General features: G+C 37.8%; 3 protein-coding genes across 4 annotated transcripts; 1 reads left to right on the plus strand and 2 right to left on the minus strand.

The window, feature by feature from the left end:
- Nucleotides 1-2307: 2307 nt before the first annotated feature.
- On the plus strand, nucleotides 2308-7462 carry LOC145491840 (uncharacterized). The gene is made up of 2 exons (XM_081471119.1): nucleotides 2308-2426; nucleotides 3204-7462. The coding sequence occupies exon 2, from the start codon at nucleotides 5109-5111 to the stop codon at nucleotides 6045-6047; it is 939 nt and encodes a 312-aa protein (XP_081327245.1). The 5' UTR covers nucleotides 2308-2426; nucleotides 3204-5108; the 3' UTR covers nucleotides 6048-7462.
- A 555-nt stretch (nucleotides 7463-8017) lies between these two features.
- Nucleotides 8018-20884, minus strand: LOC145491850 (platelet-activating factor acetylhydrolase IB subunit alpha1-like). 2 transcript variants are annotated; one of them, XM_081471133.1, is made up of 6 exons: nucleotides 20822-20884; nucleotides 11257-11375; nucleotides 10520-10609; nucleotides 9754-9870; nucleotides 9496-9618; nucleotides 8018-8871 (listed from the first exon to the last, which is right to left on the minus strand). In XM_081471133.1, exons 2-6 carry the CDS (start codon nucleotides 11323-11325, stop codon nucleotides 8623-8625), a joined length of 648 nt encoding a protein of 215 aa, XP_081327259.1. In that variant the 5' UTR covers nucleotides 11326-11375; nucleotides 20822-20884; the 3' UTR covers nucleotides 8018-8622. The 2 variants fall into 2 exon arrangements, with proteins under 2 accessions (XP_081327259.1, XP_081327258.1); XM_081471132.1 differs by lacking the exon at nucleotides 20822-20884 and adding an exon at nucleotides 14124-14432.
- LOC145491839 (8-oxo-dGDP phosphatase NUDT18-like) lies at nucleotides 17142-21955 on the minus strand. Its single transcript, XM_081471118.1, has one exon. The coding sequence runs from the start codon at nucleotides 21813-21815 to the stop codon at nucleotides 20796-20798; it is 1020 nt and encodes a 339-aa protein (XP_081327244.1). The 5' UTR covers nucleotides 21816-21955; the 3' UTR covers nucleotides 17142-20795.
- Nucleotides 21956-22074: the final 119 nt, after the last annotated feature.

Raw genomic sequence — 22074 nt, forward strand, 5'->3', positions numbered from 1 at the left:
CGGAGGAATTTCAAAACGCAACAATCACCGGTCAATTTGGATTTGTGTTTGAGGAAACCTCAGTCAGGGAAGTCACATGATTATCTCAGTGATGCCATCGTTTTTGAAAAGCTTCGTTATCAAAATGTTTTCCGTCCACACGAAACGAAAAGGCGGCGTTTTGAAATTCTTCCGGTTTGAAGAGCGTTTTTGAAAAGCTGCCGTTTTTCGTGACGGATTAGTGTGGACGACATAGGCGGCCGGCCTAACCGTAGCCTAAAGCTACGTTTTCAAGTTCCTCCGTCGTAGTACTAAAACGCTCAAAACTGCTCATCGTTTTCCCTGAAAACGTATACACTGGCATTTGAAAACGCTGTCCAGCGTGGAGACATCTGAAAAGGGAGTCTTTTAGCGTGGACGAGCAAAACGCTGCAAAAACGGCAGTGGGGAAAACAGCAAACGGCTGTTAACTCCTTTTACTTTTCTACGAATCATTGATAAAAACCCAATAGGAGTATGATAAAAGTAAAATTAATTGGTCCACAGCAAACGCTGTCACTCCCACTGACAACTGACCGAGAAAGTTCGCGGGAAAAACTAGTGATCCCTAATCTCTTTATTATTATTACAACAAATGCTAATTTTCTAACTCTAACTCAAAACCGAAAAACATTAGACCCCCGTTCGCGAAAAAGAAAAAAACGACAGTGATGCCTAATCTCTGTCTTATTACCTCTGCTTATTGTTAACCTGCCGAGATAAGCTATGAACTACAGTGGAACCTCCGGTTGCGACCACCTCTCCTCAGCGACCAGTTTTCCAAAATACCAAAAGTTTCCAAGTCAAATCACTTTTAGAGCTAAAATTTTGAAATTTTCTTTTGTTTTTAACCTCCCGTAAACGACCACTTGACAGATAATAGAGCAAAAATTGAATAGTAAGGTGTTGTAACATTACCACATTCCTGGGCAGTAAAAGAGACGGAAATTTCTCAATGGGAAGTACAGGATATTTTCTCGAAAATGACTTTTGACATGAATGAAACATTTAAAAATTGAAAGCAAATATACGCATACACTGTACGCTAGCCCGCTAGCAGTCTTAAAAGAAACGAACTTAAAATGTCTTAAAATTACCATATGCTAATGAGGCATAATTTTGACCCAATATGGTTTAAGCTCTCGTAAGCGACCACCTCCCGTAAGCGACTACCTAAGCTTGACATTTTGGGTGGTCGGTTAAGGGAGGTTCGACCGTATATTGTAATTATATCAGGTATCACTACATTCTAAGTACACTGGCATGCGATAAATTTAAAAATCGCTTCGATCCATTAAACTGTAAAATTCAAAACTGTGATCTTTTCTTTACATTCAGTTTGGTTATATGTAATAATTCGTAGGACCAGTTCGGGTTTTATTTTCCATCATTTTGAAAACAACGCAAAACACGGTGCAAGTAGGAAATTAACGATGTGTTACAGTTTGATTTCTAAAATTTTTTTACGCTTTATTTAGTTTTTCAAAATATTCTCATCCGTCTGTTCCTCCCAGAACTGTTTGGTATTTATATACGTTTTAATTTAGGCCCAGTTCATTCGTCGCATTTCTGCCATGTCGAATTCAATTCTATTAAGTGCGGCAGAAATGCGACTGTGGATTCATACGTCGCACTTGTGCCGCACTTAATTCAGAATTTATACTGTCGGGTATGTCGGCCAGCGGAAACGTAGAGTATTCAATATGGCGGACGAAAATACTGAGCGACGAAGGACTTCAATTTTGCGAAAAATTGTCCGCCAATGGAACGAGAAGGAGAAGGTTGAGAACGAAGGAGTGCGTGTTGCAATATGTTCAGGTTGCATTGGGTCGAGAATGGCCAACTTTGGCGGGAAAACATTTACGCATGCTCAGTAAATTAACATGATCTATACATTAGATTCGACACGGCAGAAATTCGACGTCTGAATCGGTGTCGCACTTCTCTCGGATAATGCGACAAGACCAGTCGAACGTGCGGCAGAAATGCGGCAGCCGATTCAGACGTCGAATTTCTGTCGAATTTAATTCGTTGAATTGAATTCGACACGGCAGAAATGCGACGTATGAACCGGGCCTTAGAGAGAACACTCACGCCAAAGAACTCATCGTCAGTTTTTTACATGTTTTTCAAATGTTGGCTAACACCAGCGTCTTATTAGAATTTTAAACGGAGATGATGAAATTCCAAAGGTGCTGCACGCTCAATTTTTATTTTTCTTGGTTTTCGTATGGAGGGCACTGTGTCAAACTTTATACCGATATCTCTGCTGACTCTACTCTCCGTGGCTGAAATGTACGCCAAGCGGACCTACGTTTGTGTTTTGGGTCACGTGATCGAACAACACGGTTTGTGTCCGTTTCCCTCAGTTGACGTTGTTGTTGTGTTGTTGTTGTATTTCTGGTGAGGTGAGTGATCAAAATTTTAATATCCGAGGTCTTTAATGTAAGTAAATTTGCAAAGCCTTTTAGCTTCGCGTTTAATTCCCGTCTGTTTTGTTATCAGCTGTGATAAATTCGAGTTCAGAGTTCAGAGTACCGCATAGTTGAATTTGATTCCCCCGACCTCAAAGTTCTTTGTCCCAGATGAAGTTTCGTCAATGTTTCGTCTTCTAGCGAAACTACCGTCATGTTTAGCTTATTTGCAATAACTATTCTTCATCGACTTACAAATTAAAGTTACATTTAAAGAATTGAAGGTGACACTCATGTTTACAGGGAGTTAGGGGCGGCCAGAAGTGCATCAGCTCTCGCAAGCTTGTAATCCCGGGGTATCCAATCGATCAGATCGATCATCGATGACAATCAATATCAATCAATACCAATCGATATCAATTAATCGATTGATATTGATAATCGATGACCAATCGATGGCGAAGATTCGTGTGGTTATCGATTGGTATCGATTTTCAATAACAATCGGTCGATAAATTGATATCGATTGGAATCGATTGGTTGCAGATAGAAGGAATCGGCACATAAATATCCCATCTTTGTCTGCTGTGATTGTAAACACATTTCATTTTAATCCTTTGAACGTTAACAGGAGAACAAGACTCTCTTCTTTCTCTTCAACGCCCCGTCCACAGGTATTCATCTTTTTTTTGACAACTCAGAAGTTTGTTCCCGTCCTTGCCTGGTTAACAACTTGAAACGCGTTTCCCCGTTCTCCCCTCTTCTTGTCAGAAACACTTCATGGACATTCACCTCAAAACGGCAAAGATGATAGCCTTTGGCGATGCACCTTATATTCAGTAAAGCCTCTTCCCAGACTTCTTGCGTAGACATACATAATGACATGGAAAGGCAATGACGGCAAGTGGGTAATTTGAGTACACGTGCAATGGGGTATATTCTTTGCATTGAGAAGACTGGGTCGGAATTATTTTACCAATTTTGTCCCCTGGGCCTCCTAAAAATGGCAGATGATTGGACATGTTTGAGGTTGCTGTGCCAATCGATAGCAATCGATGAACAGTTTTTGTGTGGTTATCGATTGACTGATACTAATCGATACCAATTAACTAATTTGATCAATTGATATCAATTGATCAATTGGTTTTTTGATCATCGATTTCCATTGGTTGCATACCCCGGGTTGTAATTCTCATCATTGTTAGCAGCTGTTATTGTTTTAGGGCTAGGGTCATTGTTTCTGTTGTTTGTTCTATTGTTCTCTCAAAGGGTAGCAAGCCATTCATGTGAGACCTTACGAGAGCTGTTGGATGGCAGGGGTGTTTTGCTGAATGCCAAATGCACTGTTTGCGTGAGGTTTAGTAGTTTCACTCATGTTTGCTTCCAGTTAGCTTTTGTTTGTTAAGGACAGCATTATATTGCATATTGCCCTGTCCCACAAATAAAAGCTAACTGCAAACAAATGTAAGCAAAACTAACCGCAAGCAAACAGTGCATTTGGCGTTCAGCATTCTGCAAATTACCCCTGCTGAGTTTGGGAGTTCTGGGAGAATTTGAAGGTTGAGTTCTTTAAAATTCTCCCAATCTTTCTTGAGGGTTTTCATCAGCCAATGTAAACATACACATATTCTGATTTTGCCATCAATACACAACTAAGGACACTCAAGAGCTACGAGGTATGGGTGCATTGGTCAGCTGTCTTTGTTTTGACCTATCAGTAAGACTGCAGCTTTATGGATGTATATCCGATGTGCACCACATGTACATCTGGTCTGGGATATTTGAAAGGTAGATAATGCTATCCACTGGTTAAATCACTATCCAGCAGATAGTGCGGGACTGCATGTGTACATGTACCACCAACCTATGCTATGGTGCTACCTTTGGGGTCTTATGATTGTTATTAGAATGACAATACCAAAAGACGATAACACTATTAAATATAAAAAGAAAATTAAATAACAGTATTTTCTCATAAAAAGGGACAAACAAATTAAACATAGCAGAAGTTGTATATGGGAAAGCTGAAAGCGAAGTTTCTCAACCATCTCAAATGTATACTTTGACAAGTATTACTAAATTGTCAATCTGATGTAGAACTGTTCAAATGACAACTGAAAGTGTTTACAAAATAAGTGTTCCAGCTTCCCTCTCCCTTAGACATTCACCTACCAACCAGATTTCTAGCACATTGCAGCAGCAAAAAGCTGCCTTTTCATTACCTGCTAGTCAGTTCCCTTTCAGGAGCATTACTCAAAAGGTTATGATTCAATGACCTGTAAGTGCAAAACGTTATTTTTTTTTTCATCCCACTTCTAATACTCCTCTATGCATGGCACTCACAGAGATTGCAACCCAAAAAGATTGAAAGCTGGGAGATCTCAACTCTCAAAATGTGGCACATGAAAATGAGGTCCACCAATTTGACCACAAACTCAAATATCCTGCAAAATGTCTCAAATTCTGCCAAATAAGTGACTGTGAAAATAGGTATTTTAAACACCATCCTTAATGTAACTGGGAGATTTGGTAACCCGTATAGGAGACCGGGGGATTCAGTCTGTATCCAGAGACTCCCTGATAATCTGGGAGGATTGGCTTAGTTGCAGTCTTGAAAAGTGCTGAAAGCAGTTTGGGTGATAATTTCTTCCGTAGGTCATCCTTGACATTTCCAAGATGCCCAATGGTGAGAAATACAACTGTACTCAATGTGATAAGTCATTTAACAGCTCTTCAAGCTTATCAAGGCATCAGAGGGTACACAGTGGATTAAAGATCTACAAGTGTTGTCATTGTAAAAGGAGTTTTAGACATAGTACAACTCTGAAAACACACCTGAGGATACACAGTGGTGACACACCCTACAAATGCAACAGTTGTAACAAAGATTTTAAACAGTTGTCAAGTTTTCATAGACACGTTGCAATACACAGCGGTGACAAACCATACAGATGTACTCAATGCGATAAGTCGTTTAACCGCTTATCGAGTTTGACCAGGCATTTAATGATACACAGCGGAGTAAGGCGTTTCAAGTGTTGTCATTGTGACAAGCGTTTTAACCATTCCTTGACATTGCAATCCCACCTCAGGATACACAGTGGTGCAAAACCCTACAAATGTCAATATTGTGATAAGCAATTTAACCAATCATCAAGTTTGCGAAGACATCTGAAGATACACACTGGTGAAAAGCCCTTCCAATGCAGACAGTGTAATAAGACTTTTAAACACTCAGCAAGTTTGGAAATGCATGTTGCAATGCACAGTGGTGAGAGAGTGTTCAAATGTGATCATTGTGACAGGAAATTCAAGCATGGGTCAACTATGCGAAGGCACTGCAAAATCCACAGTGGAGAGAAGCCTTTCAAATGTAGTCATTGTAACAAGTGTTTCAACCGTGCATCAAATCTGCAAACACACTTCAGGATACACACCGGTGAGAAGCCCTACAAATGTGACCATTGCGATAAGAGTTTTAATCAGTTGTCAAATTTGCGATCACATCAGCGGAAAATAATGGGCAAAAGCCCTTCCACTGAAGTAGTCGTTGACACAAGCATAGCGATTGACACAATTATCTCTCCCTGTTATGAAATTAACCAAAACACCTGAAAATAAGCAGTGTGGAATGAAACGAAGCTGATGATCCAAGAGTCACCCAAATGACGGCTACAGTAGCTGCAGTTATCAAACTTTACAGTATTTAGTAAATGTGAAACTAATCAAATAGAAAGGATTTTTTAAGAACATTGTGCTATAAATCATCATGACCGGCAAAAGTATTTCATGTTTTGTTTAAAAGTTAGTTGTTACAAGTATACACTGAATCACATATCAATAGACAGTGTGATCAAATTTCTCTTTTTGTATCCTCACTCAAGGTGTGGTATATTTTGTTGTTGGTTTTGTTGTCAGAAAGCAGGTTAGCAATGAACTGAAATCGCCATTCCAGTTACTTATTCATGCTATAATGTATTGTTGGAATTTTTCCAGGTGGTCTTGTGATGTAGTCATAATAATATTTTTTTTTTTGAAAAAAAATAGAGCTCTAAAGATGAAGCTATATTTTTATGAATAAACATGTGGCAAAGGCCACTTGTTGCTACAATCAGGGACAAATTAAAGTGTTGAAATATTTTTGCAAATGAGACATTTTTGAACGGAGATCGGTACTTCCCTTGATAAAAGAGACACCTTTTGTGTCAATAGCCACTCCCATAGCCCCAATCAATTTTGAAACAGGCTTTGGCAATGCTGTTACGTGGTCACAACATTGGAAAGGGAGAGGGGGAGGAAATATGAAGAGTGTAGGTAGGACAAATTACTCTTGAAGGGAGAAAGTTTGGTTTTGGGCAGTGCCTCAACTACTTTTGCCCTGATTGTAGCATTAGTAATTTTCTTAAGTGTAAGTTGCACACTCGATTTTGAGTAAGGAAACTTATTGACAGTTGGTCTGTCAACCACTTCTTCCTGAAGTTTTTCATAACTTTAAACATTTGCTGCTTTTTTCTTAAAGGAGCTCAGTCATGATATTTTGAGTTATTTTGGCCACTTACAAAATCACTTTGAAATTGAAGGAAACCTGAAAATAGTAGTTTCTTTAGATTAAAAAAACACCAGAGGTAATAGAAATAAGCCATAAAGGAACAAGGATGACTAAGGATGAAGAAGATTAACAAGGATTACAAATGACAAACTTGAAAGATTTAGCCTAAACTTTTCCAAGATGTGCAAAGCATGACATAGCTCCTTTAAGACCCACTTAGTGAGGTTCCCAGAAACCCAGTAATACATACTGTTTTGTAAGTGTCAATTTTAAAACCATCATCATTCATGCTGCATTGTTTTATAACCATAACCTTTTCACTATAAACATTGACATAGTGATTGTCTGGATTTCTTGTAACTGTATATCAATGATGTTTTACTAAAATGACTAATAGAAGCCTAGCTAATTTACAGTGTATCTTGCTATTAAATATCAAGGAATTCACAGAAAATAACATTTATCAGAGAGGAAAAGGAAGTTGATATCAATACGCCAACAGAAAACTGTTGTCAAAATGAATTGTCTGCACAAATTTCAGAATTTTGGGACCTTATAACACAACTGTTGCAGATCTATATAATAATTATATTTAAATAATTCCAGGAATTCAGAATTGACAAAACATATACCAGAATTTAATAAAATTTCCCTATCTAGTGCAGTAGAACCCCACCCTTATACCAATAACTTGTTTACAAGACCACAGCCAGTTTTGTTAGGCTCAAACAAAAAGGTAGACTTGATAATTTATGCCTTCCCTGTAATATATTAACATGTTGGTGACCATCAGTGTTTGGTAGACCTTTCCACAAATATCATGTAAAATCACCTATTGAAATATCTTTCTGGAAATTCTAAAAAAAATCTTCTAAATGTCACAAAAATGCTTCTGAATATCTCAAAAAACCTTCTAAAAATGTCTTCTATTTTGTCGTAAAAATACTGGTACACTGATCAGAGTGTCTATCAATGCACGGGTGTGCGTCTTATATGCACAAAAAAAAATGAAAAGGATGCACAGTTTTTTGGCAAAGTGTGCCTGTCCTTGGGATGCAGGAAAAAAGTTCTGAAAATTTTAGTCATAGGTAAAGGACAACTGAAAAGCAGAAAAAAAAAAGCAACTCTTTGGAACTGGGAGTCCCAAGGACCCTTACCAGTAACTATCAAAATTAGTGGGAACTCCGCTGCTTGAGTGCTTTTAGTGATTTGGAATACATTTTTCGAGTGACAAATCACTGAAGTGGATTGTTTCTGGCATAGAACAGAATATCGTATCAAGAAAATAGCAATGAAAACACAGGGCTAAGCCAAAATAAACTATGAATATTTGTGAAAAAATTCCCTAAATTTTCTAAATATCCTAACATTTTCTAAATATCTCAGAAACTTCTAAATATCTCAAAAATATCTGGACATTTGGGGAAAGGCCCAGTGTTTGAATTCCACTGTACAAAAACACTACTATCACCAGAGCAGAGGGGAAATTTGTACCTCGCTACTGGTGAGATGGCAGCCTGCCCCAGTCCCCCTTATTGCAGCAAAAAAGACCCTCCTTGTTACCCTCTTTTTGAGGAAGAGCATGTTGATTTACAATTCACTTCATCTGTTCCCCTTGCCTTTGTGAGCACCTCTGAGCACTCAGTACTTCAAAAACTTAACAATCACATTATTAATGTGTTGACAGAATTTTTTGTATCCTTTTCTCGTCAAATGAAGGTAATCAAACATGTCCTCGTGGCTTATGATGCCATCACTCCTTACAAAGCCTGGATCAGAGTCCAGGTAAATTGAGTTGGGGATGGTCTCAATGGCTTCCTTCAGTGTGTGGTTTACTTGGAAGTGTTTCTCACGAAGGGGGTTGGGTAGTTTTCCTCTGGGAAGCAGACTCTGAAGACAAAGAATAATATTGACAATCAGTCTAGTATGGGGTGTGCACGGTGAAGTCAAGCTTAATAGCTTTATGGCCCAAATGGCTGCCAAGTGGAGCACTATAACTACAGGAACAGAACCACATGCATGCTCAGAAATAGAAAACCATGTAACTCTTTTCATGGTCAACATGGCCAGCAGCATGGATCACGGGCGCATGTGCCCTATGAAGAAAACAATGTCATGCAACATGGTGGCAATACTCCAGCTAATAGGTTGACTGAGGCATTAGACTTCTTTGATATTGAACATCCATGATATGGAATGCTATTGTCAATTGACACCTGTCAAAACAAGATATTCATTGACCAGTGTCACGTTTTTTTTAAGTTGATCACTGACAAGGTCCTGGTTTTTGATTGGATCGCAAGCTCAAGCCAGGTTAATTTATTGTAATCAGGAGCTCTGCTTTTAGGCTTGGCTAAATCTATATATTATAGAGTGTGTAAGCGATTAGTTGCTAATAAATGGGTATTCCATGAACATGAAAAATGTTTTCTAAACAGACAACTTATGGAACCATATTAAAATTGAGATTCACTGATCAGAAATTTATCTGAGACCAAGAGCAGTCAATCTTACCAGTACAATGATTTTAGCAGATGGCAGTTTGCTGCTTATACTCCAAACAATTGATTCAATTCCTTCTACAACCTGTTCAGCAGAACTGTGATGATTGTTTGTTCCAACTAACAATACTACAACCTGAAATGACAAAATGCAGCTGATCAATTCAACTAGAAACCCCTTGTTAACAAACACCATTTTAAATTACCAAAACAATGAACTAAAATTAATCTTACACCAGCTGTATTTTGGCATAATGTTAAATTCTCTCACCTTAGGATTTATTGCATCCAGTTCACCATTTTCTATTCTCCACAACACATGTTCTGTACAATCACCGCCAATTCCAAAATTAAGAGAACTCAGAGGTGCAAAATAAGCATCCCAGGCCTGAAATGACACAATGATTTGTTGTTGAACAACTCTGCATATTTCTGTAGCATAAAGCAACTAGAAGAACTTTCACTGGACAAGATGCTAGTTTATTGAAGGTACACTGCCCACCCCCTGGAATTTGTGGTTTCTTCATAGCCCAAAAAATTCCAAGAAACCTATTCACGGTCAAATGTGGAGAGAGCCACTGTGAAGGTTAAATCATCTTAGCTTCATAAGGTCAACCCTGTAATGATATTGTGAGACAGCGGCCATAAATACCTAGTGCTGATGTGAGATAGCAAACACAGTACATTGTTGTATGTAAGACTTAGGTAAGTAAGTTACAACAACTTTATTTTACGAGGGTAGCACAAATATGACAGTAAAAACTGATAAACCAGTGGCCCTCAAGAGACTTTTCAGAACTATGGAATTACAGAGCCTTCACAAAGCTGTTCTTGTGTTCTTTGAAGCCTCAAGATCTTTACACACCCCAGCCAGGGTGCAAATTGAGCCAGACCTTTCAATGTAGGATAGGAAAGGAATAACACCTCAGACTCTGTGATGTGCATGGAAATGCCCCAAAATTAATCAGGCACTCAGGAATGCTGACAGAAAAATTTAATCCTGTACCCGTAGAATTACCACATATACATACATGTACCTCAGTTTCCTTCATATTCCGTATGAGTGAGTCCCCAATGAATAAAACATCACATGGAGAAACCTTGCCATCATGTAAAAATCTCTCATGCTGAAAATATACAAAACATGCATTAAGATAAATACAGTTCACATTGTTAGGGTGCATTCCTTTGGGATGATCTGGGTCAGGATCAATGATCCAAGATCAGTTGGATAATAGTATATAAAAGCTGAAACTGATGCATCCTTGCCCAAAGTGGATTCATTGGCTCCTTTGATGCACTGTGATCTGAATGATCTTGGATCACTGATCCTAATCCAGATCATTCCAAAGGAATGTACTCCTAATCTTGACTGTTGAATGATTTGAATGTTTCCAAATCAATAACAAAGACCACACCCAGATTTTTGTCTAGGTAACTGGAGATGAAGTGCCTGGGACTGGGGTACACAAACAGGTCAAGGCTTAGAAAACCACCTGCTTGAACATTGCCCCATTGAGTCCTGTGAATTGTCAACAGTTAATAACAAACTCTATATTCTTGTGGAGGTGTGGTAGCCTCATATGGTTAATTATTAACTGGACTCTAGTTTGAGTGGTCTGGGTTCAAGCACTGGCTGGAGTCATTGTGTTGCACTCTTGGACAAGACACTACTCTCACGGTGCCTTTTTCTCTCGCAAACAAAGGCCTTCTTCTATTTTCATACAACATTAGGGGAGTTCTTGGGTACTAGTCACCAGTCCTCATGTCTCACCATGCTCATCCATCTCTTGTCGCCCTGAACATCTTTGACAGGTGTTGGTATTGTCGCAGGATTACTCATATTGAAATAATAATCTGAAGATTAATTTTTACACAATAGTTGCTGTGGATCTGCAATGAGGAAAAAAAAACATTTATGATAATTTATGAACAGCTCTTTGCGCCTCTCAAACACTAAAGGCTGGTTTCCACTAATAATAATAATAATAATAATAATAATAATAATAACAATAATAATAATAATAAAATAATAATAACAATAAAATCACTCGGGATAATTCTATTTCAGGTTGTTCAACAGATTACTAGTCAGTGATAAAGAACTTAATCGATTTGGAATAACTGACTGTGTCAAATGTGTTCTGTGCAGTAAAAATGACTCTATTGAACATGAATTCTTTGACTGTCAATCTCTCTTGAAATTATGTGATGAGTCTCTTCAATGGTTCAATAGTTTACACCAAATCAATGTCAGCCTAACCTCCCTACAATGGTTTCTCAATTTACCAACACCAAACACTAATCTTTCTGATAACCAAACAAAGGATTTGCGTCTTCTTCTGTTATATGCAAAGCAATGCCACTATGCTTGCAAAACGATGCAAAAGAAACAAGATACTTCTGAATTCATATCCAAATTTATTATCCAGCTTGAAATAGACAAATGACTTGATGTGACTATGTTGCCCTTTCCCCCAGTTATATACATTTGTACAAAGCTAAAGAGACATATTGTTTGTAATATTTATTATCGTAAACATTATCTGCTATTTTTCATTAAGAATATTATCAGTTGTAACACCCCTCTTTTTTTGCACTACTTTTGTAATTTGTTGCAATCTTGTAATATGTTTGCATCAATAAAATAAACTATAATTAAAAATAATAATAATAATAATAATAATAATAATTATCGAATATTTACCCAGGATAACCCTTCAGTACAAAGTATTGTTATCAACAGGGTCCTGCTGACTACGGATTAAAAACTAATAAATGAGAATTATTGTAAAAAGTTATGTAAAAAAATGCAAATCTTATTTATAGTGGTCATGCACGTAGTGCTTGTATTAAGATATATAAAATGAGATACATATTAAGGCAAAAAATACACTAAGTTAAAAACCGCTAAAAATACAATAGAAATTACAGGTAATAATTGCCCAAGGCTTTCCTAAATAAAACTCTAGAATTAATGTTTCTTAAACTTAAAGGCAATAGATTAAAAATCGAGGCACGTAAAAAAGTCTGACCTTTGGTAGTTTTGCTGTTTTCCCATTGCTTCTAGTGTTTGAAGTGTTAAGCATAAGCATAAGCACAAGCCGATATATGCATAGGCAGTAAGATGTTGATAATTAGCACCTTTTGTTTGGGAAATTTTCAACAAAAAGTGGTACTTATCAACATCTTACACAGGGTTCCAGATAATTTTTCAATGCAGGGTGTCAATAAGGAATTTCAATGGGTCAATTCCCACTGCTCCCATCAAATAATTTCTAAATTTCTATTTAACTTGTTGGGTCATGTAGCTGACCTTGTCAGGTTTTTGACCCAAGACCCCTCACTTATCTGGAACACTGCTTACAGCATCTGTGTGTGTCGACTTATGCTTATGTGTTTGTGGAAACCAGCCTTAAGATACCTGAGTACCATCCCCAGGGGATCTTTTCGTATTGTGTGGTTCCAGAAAACATCCATATCAACCCTGAGGATGCTTATTGGAAATTTTTTCTAATTTTTTTTTTTTTTACATTTGGGGAAGGGGTGAATGCATAACTCTGTGAACAAAAATATATAGATACAAAATAAGTAATTTAAAAACAACATTTGTTTCCAAAAAAAGCCAGCTTTTTTGTTGTCTGTTTCCATAGAGATGCAGGTGGAATTGATTACAAAAGGATAATAAAAGACACTTAATTACTTCAAAACACCAGCTTGCTTATAGGAAAGGGATGGTCTATACAAATTAATCATGATCGGTCAAAAATATCCTTTCGCGAAGAGGAGTAACTTGATCTGATCGTAATTTACCGCTCCTCGAAAGTCAGCTTTAACCCTTTATAAGAAATTCGCTTTCAATAATGCACCAGCAATTTTCCAACCATAAACATACATATCTCTTAAATAGATTTACATATTGTGGCACACACGTATTTTAATACACGGGTAAAAAATCTCACTGCACTAGCCCACGAAATCCAGAAGAAACAAAACGTCAGCTTAAAAATTCGCCGATTATAAAAGTCTACCACAAGAAGATACAAAAGATATGGCGATACAGCTGAGTTGGAGTTTTTTAAAATTAAACAAATGACCCAGGATGCTTGTTCCCGAACATAAATGTAGAATGTTTTGTTTTTCAAACTGTCCCGGTTTTTATTGTTCATGGACCTGAAAACTACAAACACTACGAACATTTCCTCTCACGCGAATATAACATGATCCGAGTTGGATTGAGAAACGCTCCCTCGGTCGATCTTATATTTTTAGGGTCAATTATTTTGTCTTCCGTAAGGAGATTACTTTGTATGCAAAGCAGACTAGTTAACCCATGGATGCGCTTAAATACACAACGGAAATCTGGAATAAAAACAATTCCTTAGAAGTAAAACAACACAGCCCTTTTGCTTGTAAAAGCAACCTTACAGAGTTGGAGATCTAAGTTCACCGTAGATGGGTAAATTTGTAATCTCATTAACGCAACTTTCCAACCAGCATTTAAACTCCCGAACTATTCGGTAAATATTGGCCCGAGGTTGAAAGAAGTAAAGCGATTCTTACAGTGAAGGCCAAAGAGCACTTTTCAGATTCTTTTGCAAGAAGGAACACATTTTAAATGTTTTCCAAGGTCTGACTTACCGGCCATTCGAACGGTCCTCTCTTGGCTATTCCGAGACTGCACTAGAAAATATCAATATTTATAGCATATGCTAACCAGTTAATCTGTTCTCGATCGACCTAGCAGAGAACTAAGAGGTTTGAAACTTTATCCAAGAAAATTTTTTTAAAAAATGAATGAGATTCGAGTCCTGCGGGAGGACGGGGCATATTAACAGCTGGCGTGAGATCACGTGATAGTCAACAATAGCAGACTTCCGGTTTATTATCGTTTCCGGTCCAAATTTCACGTTAAGATGTAGGACTAAAAATATTTAGCGTAAAAAAAAAAAAAAACGCTTGACGGCTATGGTTAGCCAAATGTTGCAAAATTCAACAACTTGGACCTTCATATTCAACAACTTATATTTATGTTCAACAACATATATTTATATTCAACATTTTATATTTATATTCAACGATACGCATTTTCTTTCAACTTCAACCCAAATTATTTTCATTCAACAAAAATATTTGTTCAACTTCAACCAAAAATAATATCATTCAACAAAAATATTTGTTCAACTTCAACCAAAAATAATTTCATTCAACAAAAATATTTGTTCAACTTCAACCGAAAATAATTTCATTCAACAACAATATTTGTTCAACTTCAACCCAGATTATTTTCATTCAACAAAAATATTTGTTCAACTTCAACCAAAAATAATTTCATTCAACAACAATATTTGTTCAACTTCAACCACAATTATTTTTATTCAACAATAAAGTTCCCGGACATTCAAAATAGTCATTCAACAAAATTCCCCGTCCCACCCCCTGAACTACCCCGAACGCTGTCACAAATCCCTAGTGTTTTGGGTACCCAAAACACTGAAAGCGTAAAACTGATGCAAGTGAAATCATCCACAATTCTGCTCAAAACCCATTTATCTTCTTACGAAGCTTTGTCTCAATAAATTAAAGCGTTCTTTAGCTTGATATAAACACAATACGTCTCTGAAAATAGTCGCAATTCATAACAGACTGTCTGATCCGAGTCCGCAGTTATAACGACATATAAAACCGAATTCACGCGCCAAAGATCCTTGTATGAACATGCGCTTGGTGCCTATCGATAACCCTTGAAATGCACGTTATTTAAAACGAGAAAGGCGCTTTCTAAACCTCCGATAGTGCGGCGATTAAAATCAATGTGCGAACGAACGGCCGTCACGCAATATGCAGGTCTCAAGCTGTGACCGACCTCTGTATGTGTTGCCTGTCGGAAATAAACTCTGGCTTAGACTTGTTTGTCGTTCTTTCCTTGACCATCCCTCCTAGTATATGTAGATTTTGCCGGAATATATAAGATGAAGATATAAAAGGTTTGCTTTGCCTTTTAATTCTCGGTCGATTTGGCTAGCCTGAATTAAAGAAACGATAACAAACAAGCATATTGGAAAGGGATACCCATATATCACCAGGGATTTAAGTATCCCACTTTCCCAGTGTTCAAAGGACGTAGTCTTGTCTACTTTATTTGCATTTTTTATAGAATTGTCTCCGAAGAAAAAAACTGCTTTGATGGCAAAATCTAATAGCAGGGATGGTTAAGGAAAGAGCGAGAAATAAACAAGTCTAAGACTTTCCCTGTATCCAAGGATTAGCCTTGTATATACTTTATTTATATTTATTTTGGTTTTGTCTCCGAAGCAAAAAACTTATTTCATGGCATAGAGAACTGTTCCCCGGCAAAATCTACGTACACTAGGAGGGATGGTCAAGGAAAGAGCGACAAACAAGTCTAAGCCAGAGTTTATTTCCGACAGGCAACACATACAGAGGTCGGTCACAGCTTGAGACCTGCATATTGCGTGACGGCCGTTCGTTCGCACATTGATTTTAATCGCCGCACTATCGGAGGTTTAGAAAGCGCCTTTCTCGTTTTAAATAACGTGCATTTCAAGGGTTATCGATAGGCACCAAGCGCATGTTCATACAAGGATCTTTGGCGCGTGAATTCGGTTTTATATATGGGTTATTGACCAAGTGTGAGGTCAAGATGGCTGGATATTGGCCAAGTTCTTTTTTTGCGTGTTTATGGACCGAGACGGAGTCGAGGTCCATAAACTCGCAAAAAAAGAACGAGGCCAATATCCAGCCATCTTGGCCGAACAAGCTTGGTCAATAAAGGATTTATTATATGGCTTTCGGGGAAATTTTTCTCGCGGGACACGGCGGGTAGTCCCGAGCGGGCAAGATAGCTCCATCTTGCCCGCTCGGGTAGCCAATCACAACGCAGGATTTGATTCATCTTGCCCGCTCGCGGAGCTAGCTATATAATAAATGTCGTTATAACTGCGGACTCGGATCAGACAGTCTGTTATGAATTGCGACTATTTTCAGAGACGTATTGTGTTTATATCAAGCTAAAGAACGCTTTAATTTATTGAGACAAAGCTTCGTAAGAAGATAAATGGGTTTTGAGCAGAATTGTGGATGATTTCACTTGCATCAGTTTTACGCTTTCAGTGTTTTGGGTACCCAAAACACTAGGGATTTGTGACAGCGTTCGGGGTAGTTCAGGGGGTGGGACGGGGAATTTTGTTGAATGACTATTTTGAATGTCCGGGAACTTTATTGTTGAATAAAAATAATTGTGGTTGAAGTTGAACAAATATTGTTGTTGAATGAAATTATTTTTGGTTGAAGTTGAACAAATATTTTTGTTGAATGAAAATAATCTGGGTTGAAGTTGAACAAATATTGTTGTTGAATGAAATTATTTTCGGTTGAAGTTGAACAAATATTTTTGTTGAATGAAATTATTTTTGGTTGAAGTTGAACAAATATTTTTGTTGAATGATATTATTTTTGGTTGAAGTTGAACAAATATTTTTGTTGAATGAAAATAATTTGGGTTGAAGTTGAAAGAAAATGCGTATCGTTGAATATAAATATAAAATGTTGAATATAAATATATGTTGTTGAACATAAATATAAGTTGTTGAATATGAAGGTCCAAGTTGTTGAATTTTGCAACATTTGGCTAACCATAGACGGCTATTTTCCTCTTCTCAGTTGGGATACTTTGTTCAAGTTTCAACTACTTAATAAAAGGAGACCCAGTAGATGGCTACAAGATTTAAAACACTTATTTGTATTAAAACTTATAAACTTAATCCCCCAAATCCTTAAAAGCACACATTTTGCAAACTTAGAAAGGCCATTTTAATGACAACTTATGAAAAAAAATGTGTGAAGAAGCCGCCAGTGGGAAACTAAATTAACTCACAATAATTTCTAGTCTGTTTTAAGCATTCAGTTAGTTGGTGTGCAGAGCGAAAGCTCTCTCTCCTTATTTCACTCCACTGCCAGGATTCTTTCTGGCTATAATTTTACAGCTGCTTAAGCTGAGTACACAACTGCAATGATCATAATATCTTAATTTACTTGTTTTGAATTCTCTGCAGTTCAAGTACGTGATCTTTTATATATTCATGTGTAGTGTTAACTTATGACACAAATTGTGTAATCCAGGAAATATTCACGTCCTGCAGGGAAGGGTTTTTTTCTAAGACCAACTCACCCCTCTAGAAATACCAATTAAGCTTCATACTTTTATTTTTTTTTTTTACAGAACCCCCACCCCCAGGAAATTCTAATCCCTTCTGTGGGAGGCTATAAATATTTTTTGGAACCACACATTGTTCTGTAATATGTCAGTGCCAGTGGCCTTCTCAAAATTACAAAACACACATTACGGGAAAATGCAAACAAATACAAAAGAACAAGATCTTGTTATTATAACTTTGTTGCTGATACTTCAAAAAGTTGCCTGATGATGAACTCAACAAGAATTATCTAAGTACCAATCTTCCTCAACTCTTTGTTCCTTACTGTGCAAGCTTGACGAAAAAGCAACTTTCAAGAGTTCCGCTACAGGCTTGATTTTGATTGGTTTTAAAAAGATGGAAATGAGGGGGAAGCAAAACACCAGCATCTCAACTGAGCCATGTGTTTGTCAGCTAGTCCTGCTAAAGTGAAGCCTTGGAGCCAACTGGCTCATAGTCATAGTCGCCAGAGCTTATCCCAGTTTCTGTAGCATGAACCAGCTAGGAATATTTCTACTCCCCCTGGACAGGATGATAGTCCATCACAGGTCACTCCACTGCAATTTGTTAGGTTTCCCCAACAATTTGACGGTACCCATTTATACTCCTAGGTGGAGAGAGGCACTGTGAGAGTTAAGTGTCTTGCCCAAGAACATAACACAGTGTCCCTGGCCAGGGCACGAACCCGGACCACTCGCTCCGGAGTCGAGCGCACTAACCATGAGGCCACTGCACCTCCACCTCCTGCTAGGCATGCAAAACTTAAGGACGGTGCCTACTAAATACAAAGGTTTTTGTGCCAGGTTAGGATCTTGCGGAAAAAGTAGATCTTTGCAATGGCTATCGGAATCCACAAAGAAAAAAAGACGGTAGCCACGCATTTTTTCAAGATAATTAGCCTTGAATCTCAACAAAAATGCTGACATCAGCATTTTTCTGAAAATAGGAGGATATTTCTTCACAGCTTTCTTTAGAATTCGCCTTTACATAGAGAAAAGCAAATACATTTATAAAGATCTGAAAACTACATGGTAAATGGTAACATAAAAACCATTTTTGGTATGTTTCAATAACAAAATTGCTGCAACAGCACTTTTAGCGTCTCTGACAGCCTTCTTCTGTTTCAGCTAAAATACAGTCTAAATATCTTTTGCTCACAACCAGAAACTAATCATCTGCTGAATAGTCTTGCCACTTCCATTTCATAACATAAAATATAGGGGTAACCACGCGTTTTTTAAAGTTATTGGTCCTTTTTTAAACTTTTTACGGTGCCTGTTACATTTTTCCTGTCACCTCCACAGTAAGTAAAACATTTGCGTATCTCGCACTTGTTTTGCACGCGCACTACGCCATCTGCAGGTACATGTTTACAGTTGGATTTCAGTATAATTTTCGACAGATAACAGCTAGTTTTTCAGCTGAAAGACATTAACAGTTGGTGGTTAGCGGTATGCTGCTGTTCTGGTGTTCCTGGTTTAAGTACAGGTTCATTAAACTTGATTAGTTCACAGTAGGAAAATTTTGCTTTCAATTTACAATGTAGTCGTGTACTTGGTAGCGTAGTTGATAACGTCATGTCAACCCAGCGCGTCTGTGGCGCTTAAACCATGCCTTGCGTGATGCGCAGAACATGTGCGCACTAACAAAGTAGGCAGCGTCCTTAAGTGGAAGTCCCATATTTTTGCACTTCAAATTGGATCTTTCCAGGGTTGCTTGTTTCCAGACTGCTGGTCAAGCAGAATGAAGACTCTGGTTGTCTTAGTACAAGCTGTACTCAGAGGACAAGCTAAAATATCCAAATACTCAACAAATTCTAAATTTCAAGTTCGGACAAACTGCAGCTGTGTTTTATAATGCTCTCATTGTGGTTTCATTTAATGAATATGATTTTAACAATATCTAATAATAAGTGTAATAAATATTATTTCCATTAGCATTTCTGGGCTTAACATCACACCAACTGAAGATATCTTACAAGTGAATATATGAAAGATCTTATATATGAAGATGACTTGTTGTCAAAATATTGACTCCAAAATAATCTATTGTTCTGAGTACTCATTGTTGAATCTCGTATCTCCAAAAAATATTTTTGTGGCGGGGGACTGAGCGGGGAGGGGGGAGGGAGGAGGAGGAAAGGTTGGTGTAAACATGAATTTATTGTTTAACATTTTCTTTGGAATGGTTGAGTTATATTTAGCTTATTAGGTTATTTGGGTGTGGAAAGATAAAGAGTATTTTTACCCTTTCACAGCAATTTGTGGTCATAGAAATGAAAGCACTTGATAATACCATTGGTGGAGGGGGGGGGGGGGTTTACTCCCATACAAGTTATATGGGTATGTGCTGCTATGAAGGGTATGAAGGGTACGGTTTACACACAGTTTAGGCTGGAATAGGAAATAGAAGAAATTAGACAGTTTTAGTCTAGTTAAGAGTATAATTTACTGGAAAAGTGGCCAGTGTATAAATAATTTAGCCTAGAACAGGGTTCTTTATCAAGGGTTCTATAATAGAAATTGAAACTCCAAAGTGACTTTATAAGATATTGGTTTACTTAGCAATATGAAAGGGTGGAGGATGCTTGTCAGAAAATTTGAAATAAACTCCTAAAGGAGACTAATCTGATCATGACTCGAGCTTTATTTGACCCCTAAAAAATAGTACCACATTTAAAATGGAATTGCCTGTGCTAGTAGACTGGTCTCGAGAGACTGACAAAAATCAAACCTAAAAACGGAAGTATAAAGAGATACTTTGACAGCTGAAAACTGTGGCGTTTCATCATTAACACCCTAAATGAGACTAATATCCTTGATTTATACCCCTAAGCGAGAAAAGAGATACAAGGTTATTATGGGACACAAGATGGTGACGAACATCCCCGACCTTATCAAATGGGATTTGCAGTCAAAACAATGAAAAGGAGGCCAATAAAATTGCAATGAATGACATGACTATTGTTGAAATTTAAGCACTGATGAGGAAACTTCCAAAACTGTGATATGAAAAAGTTTAAAATCTGAATGGAGGACATGGATGACTCCCCTAACAGGGTCTCAAGGGATTGTGAGCTGGATTTTTAAACTTTTAATTAATATTCTACAAGCTCAACGCAACCTTTGACATCTATGAGATCCCAAATCTTGTCTGCCATGGGCTTTTCTTCCAATTCAAACCAGCTGTATTTTCCCTGTAAAATTCCTTCCTCTACTGCCTCAAAAACCTCTACTAGAAACGTCAGGCACAATCCATCTGCCACCCCATGAGGCTTTCCAGTGTGTTCGATATTAATATAGCCATGTGTTCTGTACTGTATATGACTGTCAAAATCTCTGACTAATCCTTCAATGACACCACTGACATTGGAGCCATACATGCAAAAATTCGCAACCTTGTGCGGAAAACAGGGATATGAATTATTGTCAGTGGCAGTCTTGTGAAGTAAAAGGCAGAACAGTGATCTTTTATTATCTCTCTCCACTCTTTTAACAACCAACAGCCTGACAGAAATACAACTATGGGACTTCTTTGCAGGCATTAATCTGCAGGTAGGGTTGTCTTCCTTTGTTTCATACCATTTCAGCCCAGCATTGATCAATGGACAAATATCTCTCGCTCGAAGTAGGAGAGAGATAAATACTTCTTGAGTTGTAAACCATCCTGCTTCCATGGACTCCTTATCTTGTTCTTTCAGACTCTTAAGCTTTCCGCCTGTAATTAATCCAACGAAAGTGAAACGAAACCAAGATGTCCCTTGGGAATCCACACAAATAATGGAGATGGGTTGGAAAGCAAGCCCCGTTTCCTCTAACACTTCTCTCACAACACCCTCTTCGAGGGACTCGTTTTTCTCGACTCTACCCGCTGGCAAATACCATGTTCCTCTGCAGGATTTCTTGGCTTCTCTCATCATCAAAACACGACCTTCTTTAAGAACAACGGCACTTACTATGTAGCAAACTGTGTGCCCAAGGACAGCTGTGCTCGACCTCTGAGCTTCAGGTGATGCACGTGTTGCGTCTTTTTCGTCGCAAAAAGACCCAGTTGGCTCCGATTGTCCTCCAGATTTGCTCCAAATTGCATTTTCGACATCTCCTACCAGCTTATCCATAGTTCCGCATTTACAGGCCCTTTGCAGCTAAGCCATCACGTGACCTAATTTTCATAAAATTATGGGCTATAACTTAACGAATGCCAGAAATGGAAAAAGCATGTCGAAAATATCAAAATGGCCAAGTTTGAGGCCCCAATCATCAGAGAATGAGATTTTATGACGGTCTGAATTTTTGAAAGAATAGGAAGGTTTGTATGGAAAAAGTTGTTGGAGAGCAAGATCTTGCTCTCCAGAAACATTTTCCATACAAATCCTC

Source organism: Orbicella franksi, chromosome 7 (genome assembly GCF_964199315.1).
Source record: "Orbicella franksi chromosome 7, jaOrbFran1.1, whole genome shotgun sequence".
NCBI lineage: Eukaryota > Metazoa > Cnidaria > Anthozoa > Scleractinia > Merulinidae > Orbicella > Orbicella franksi.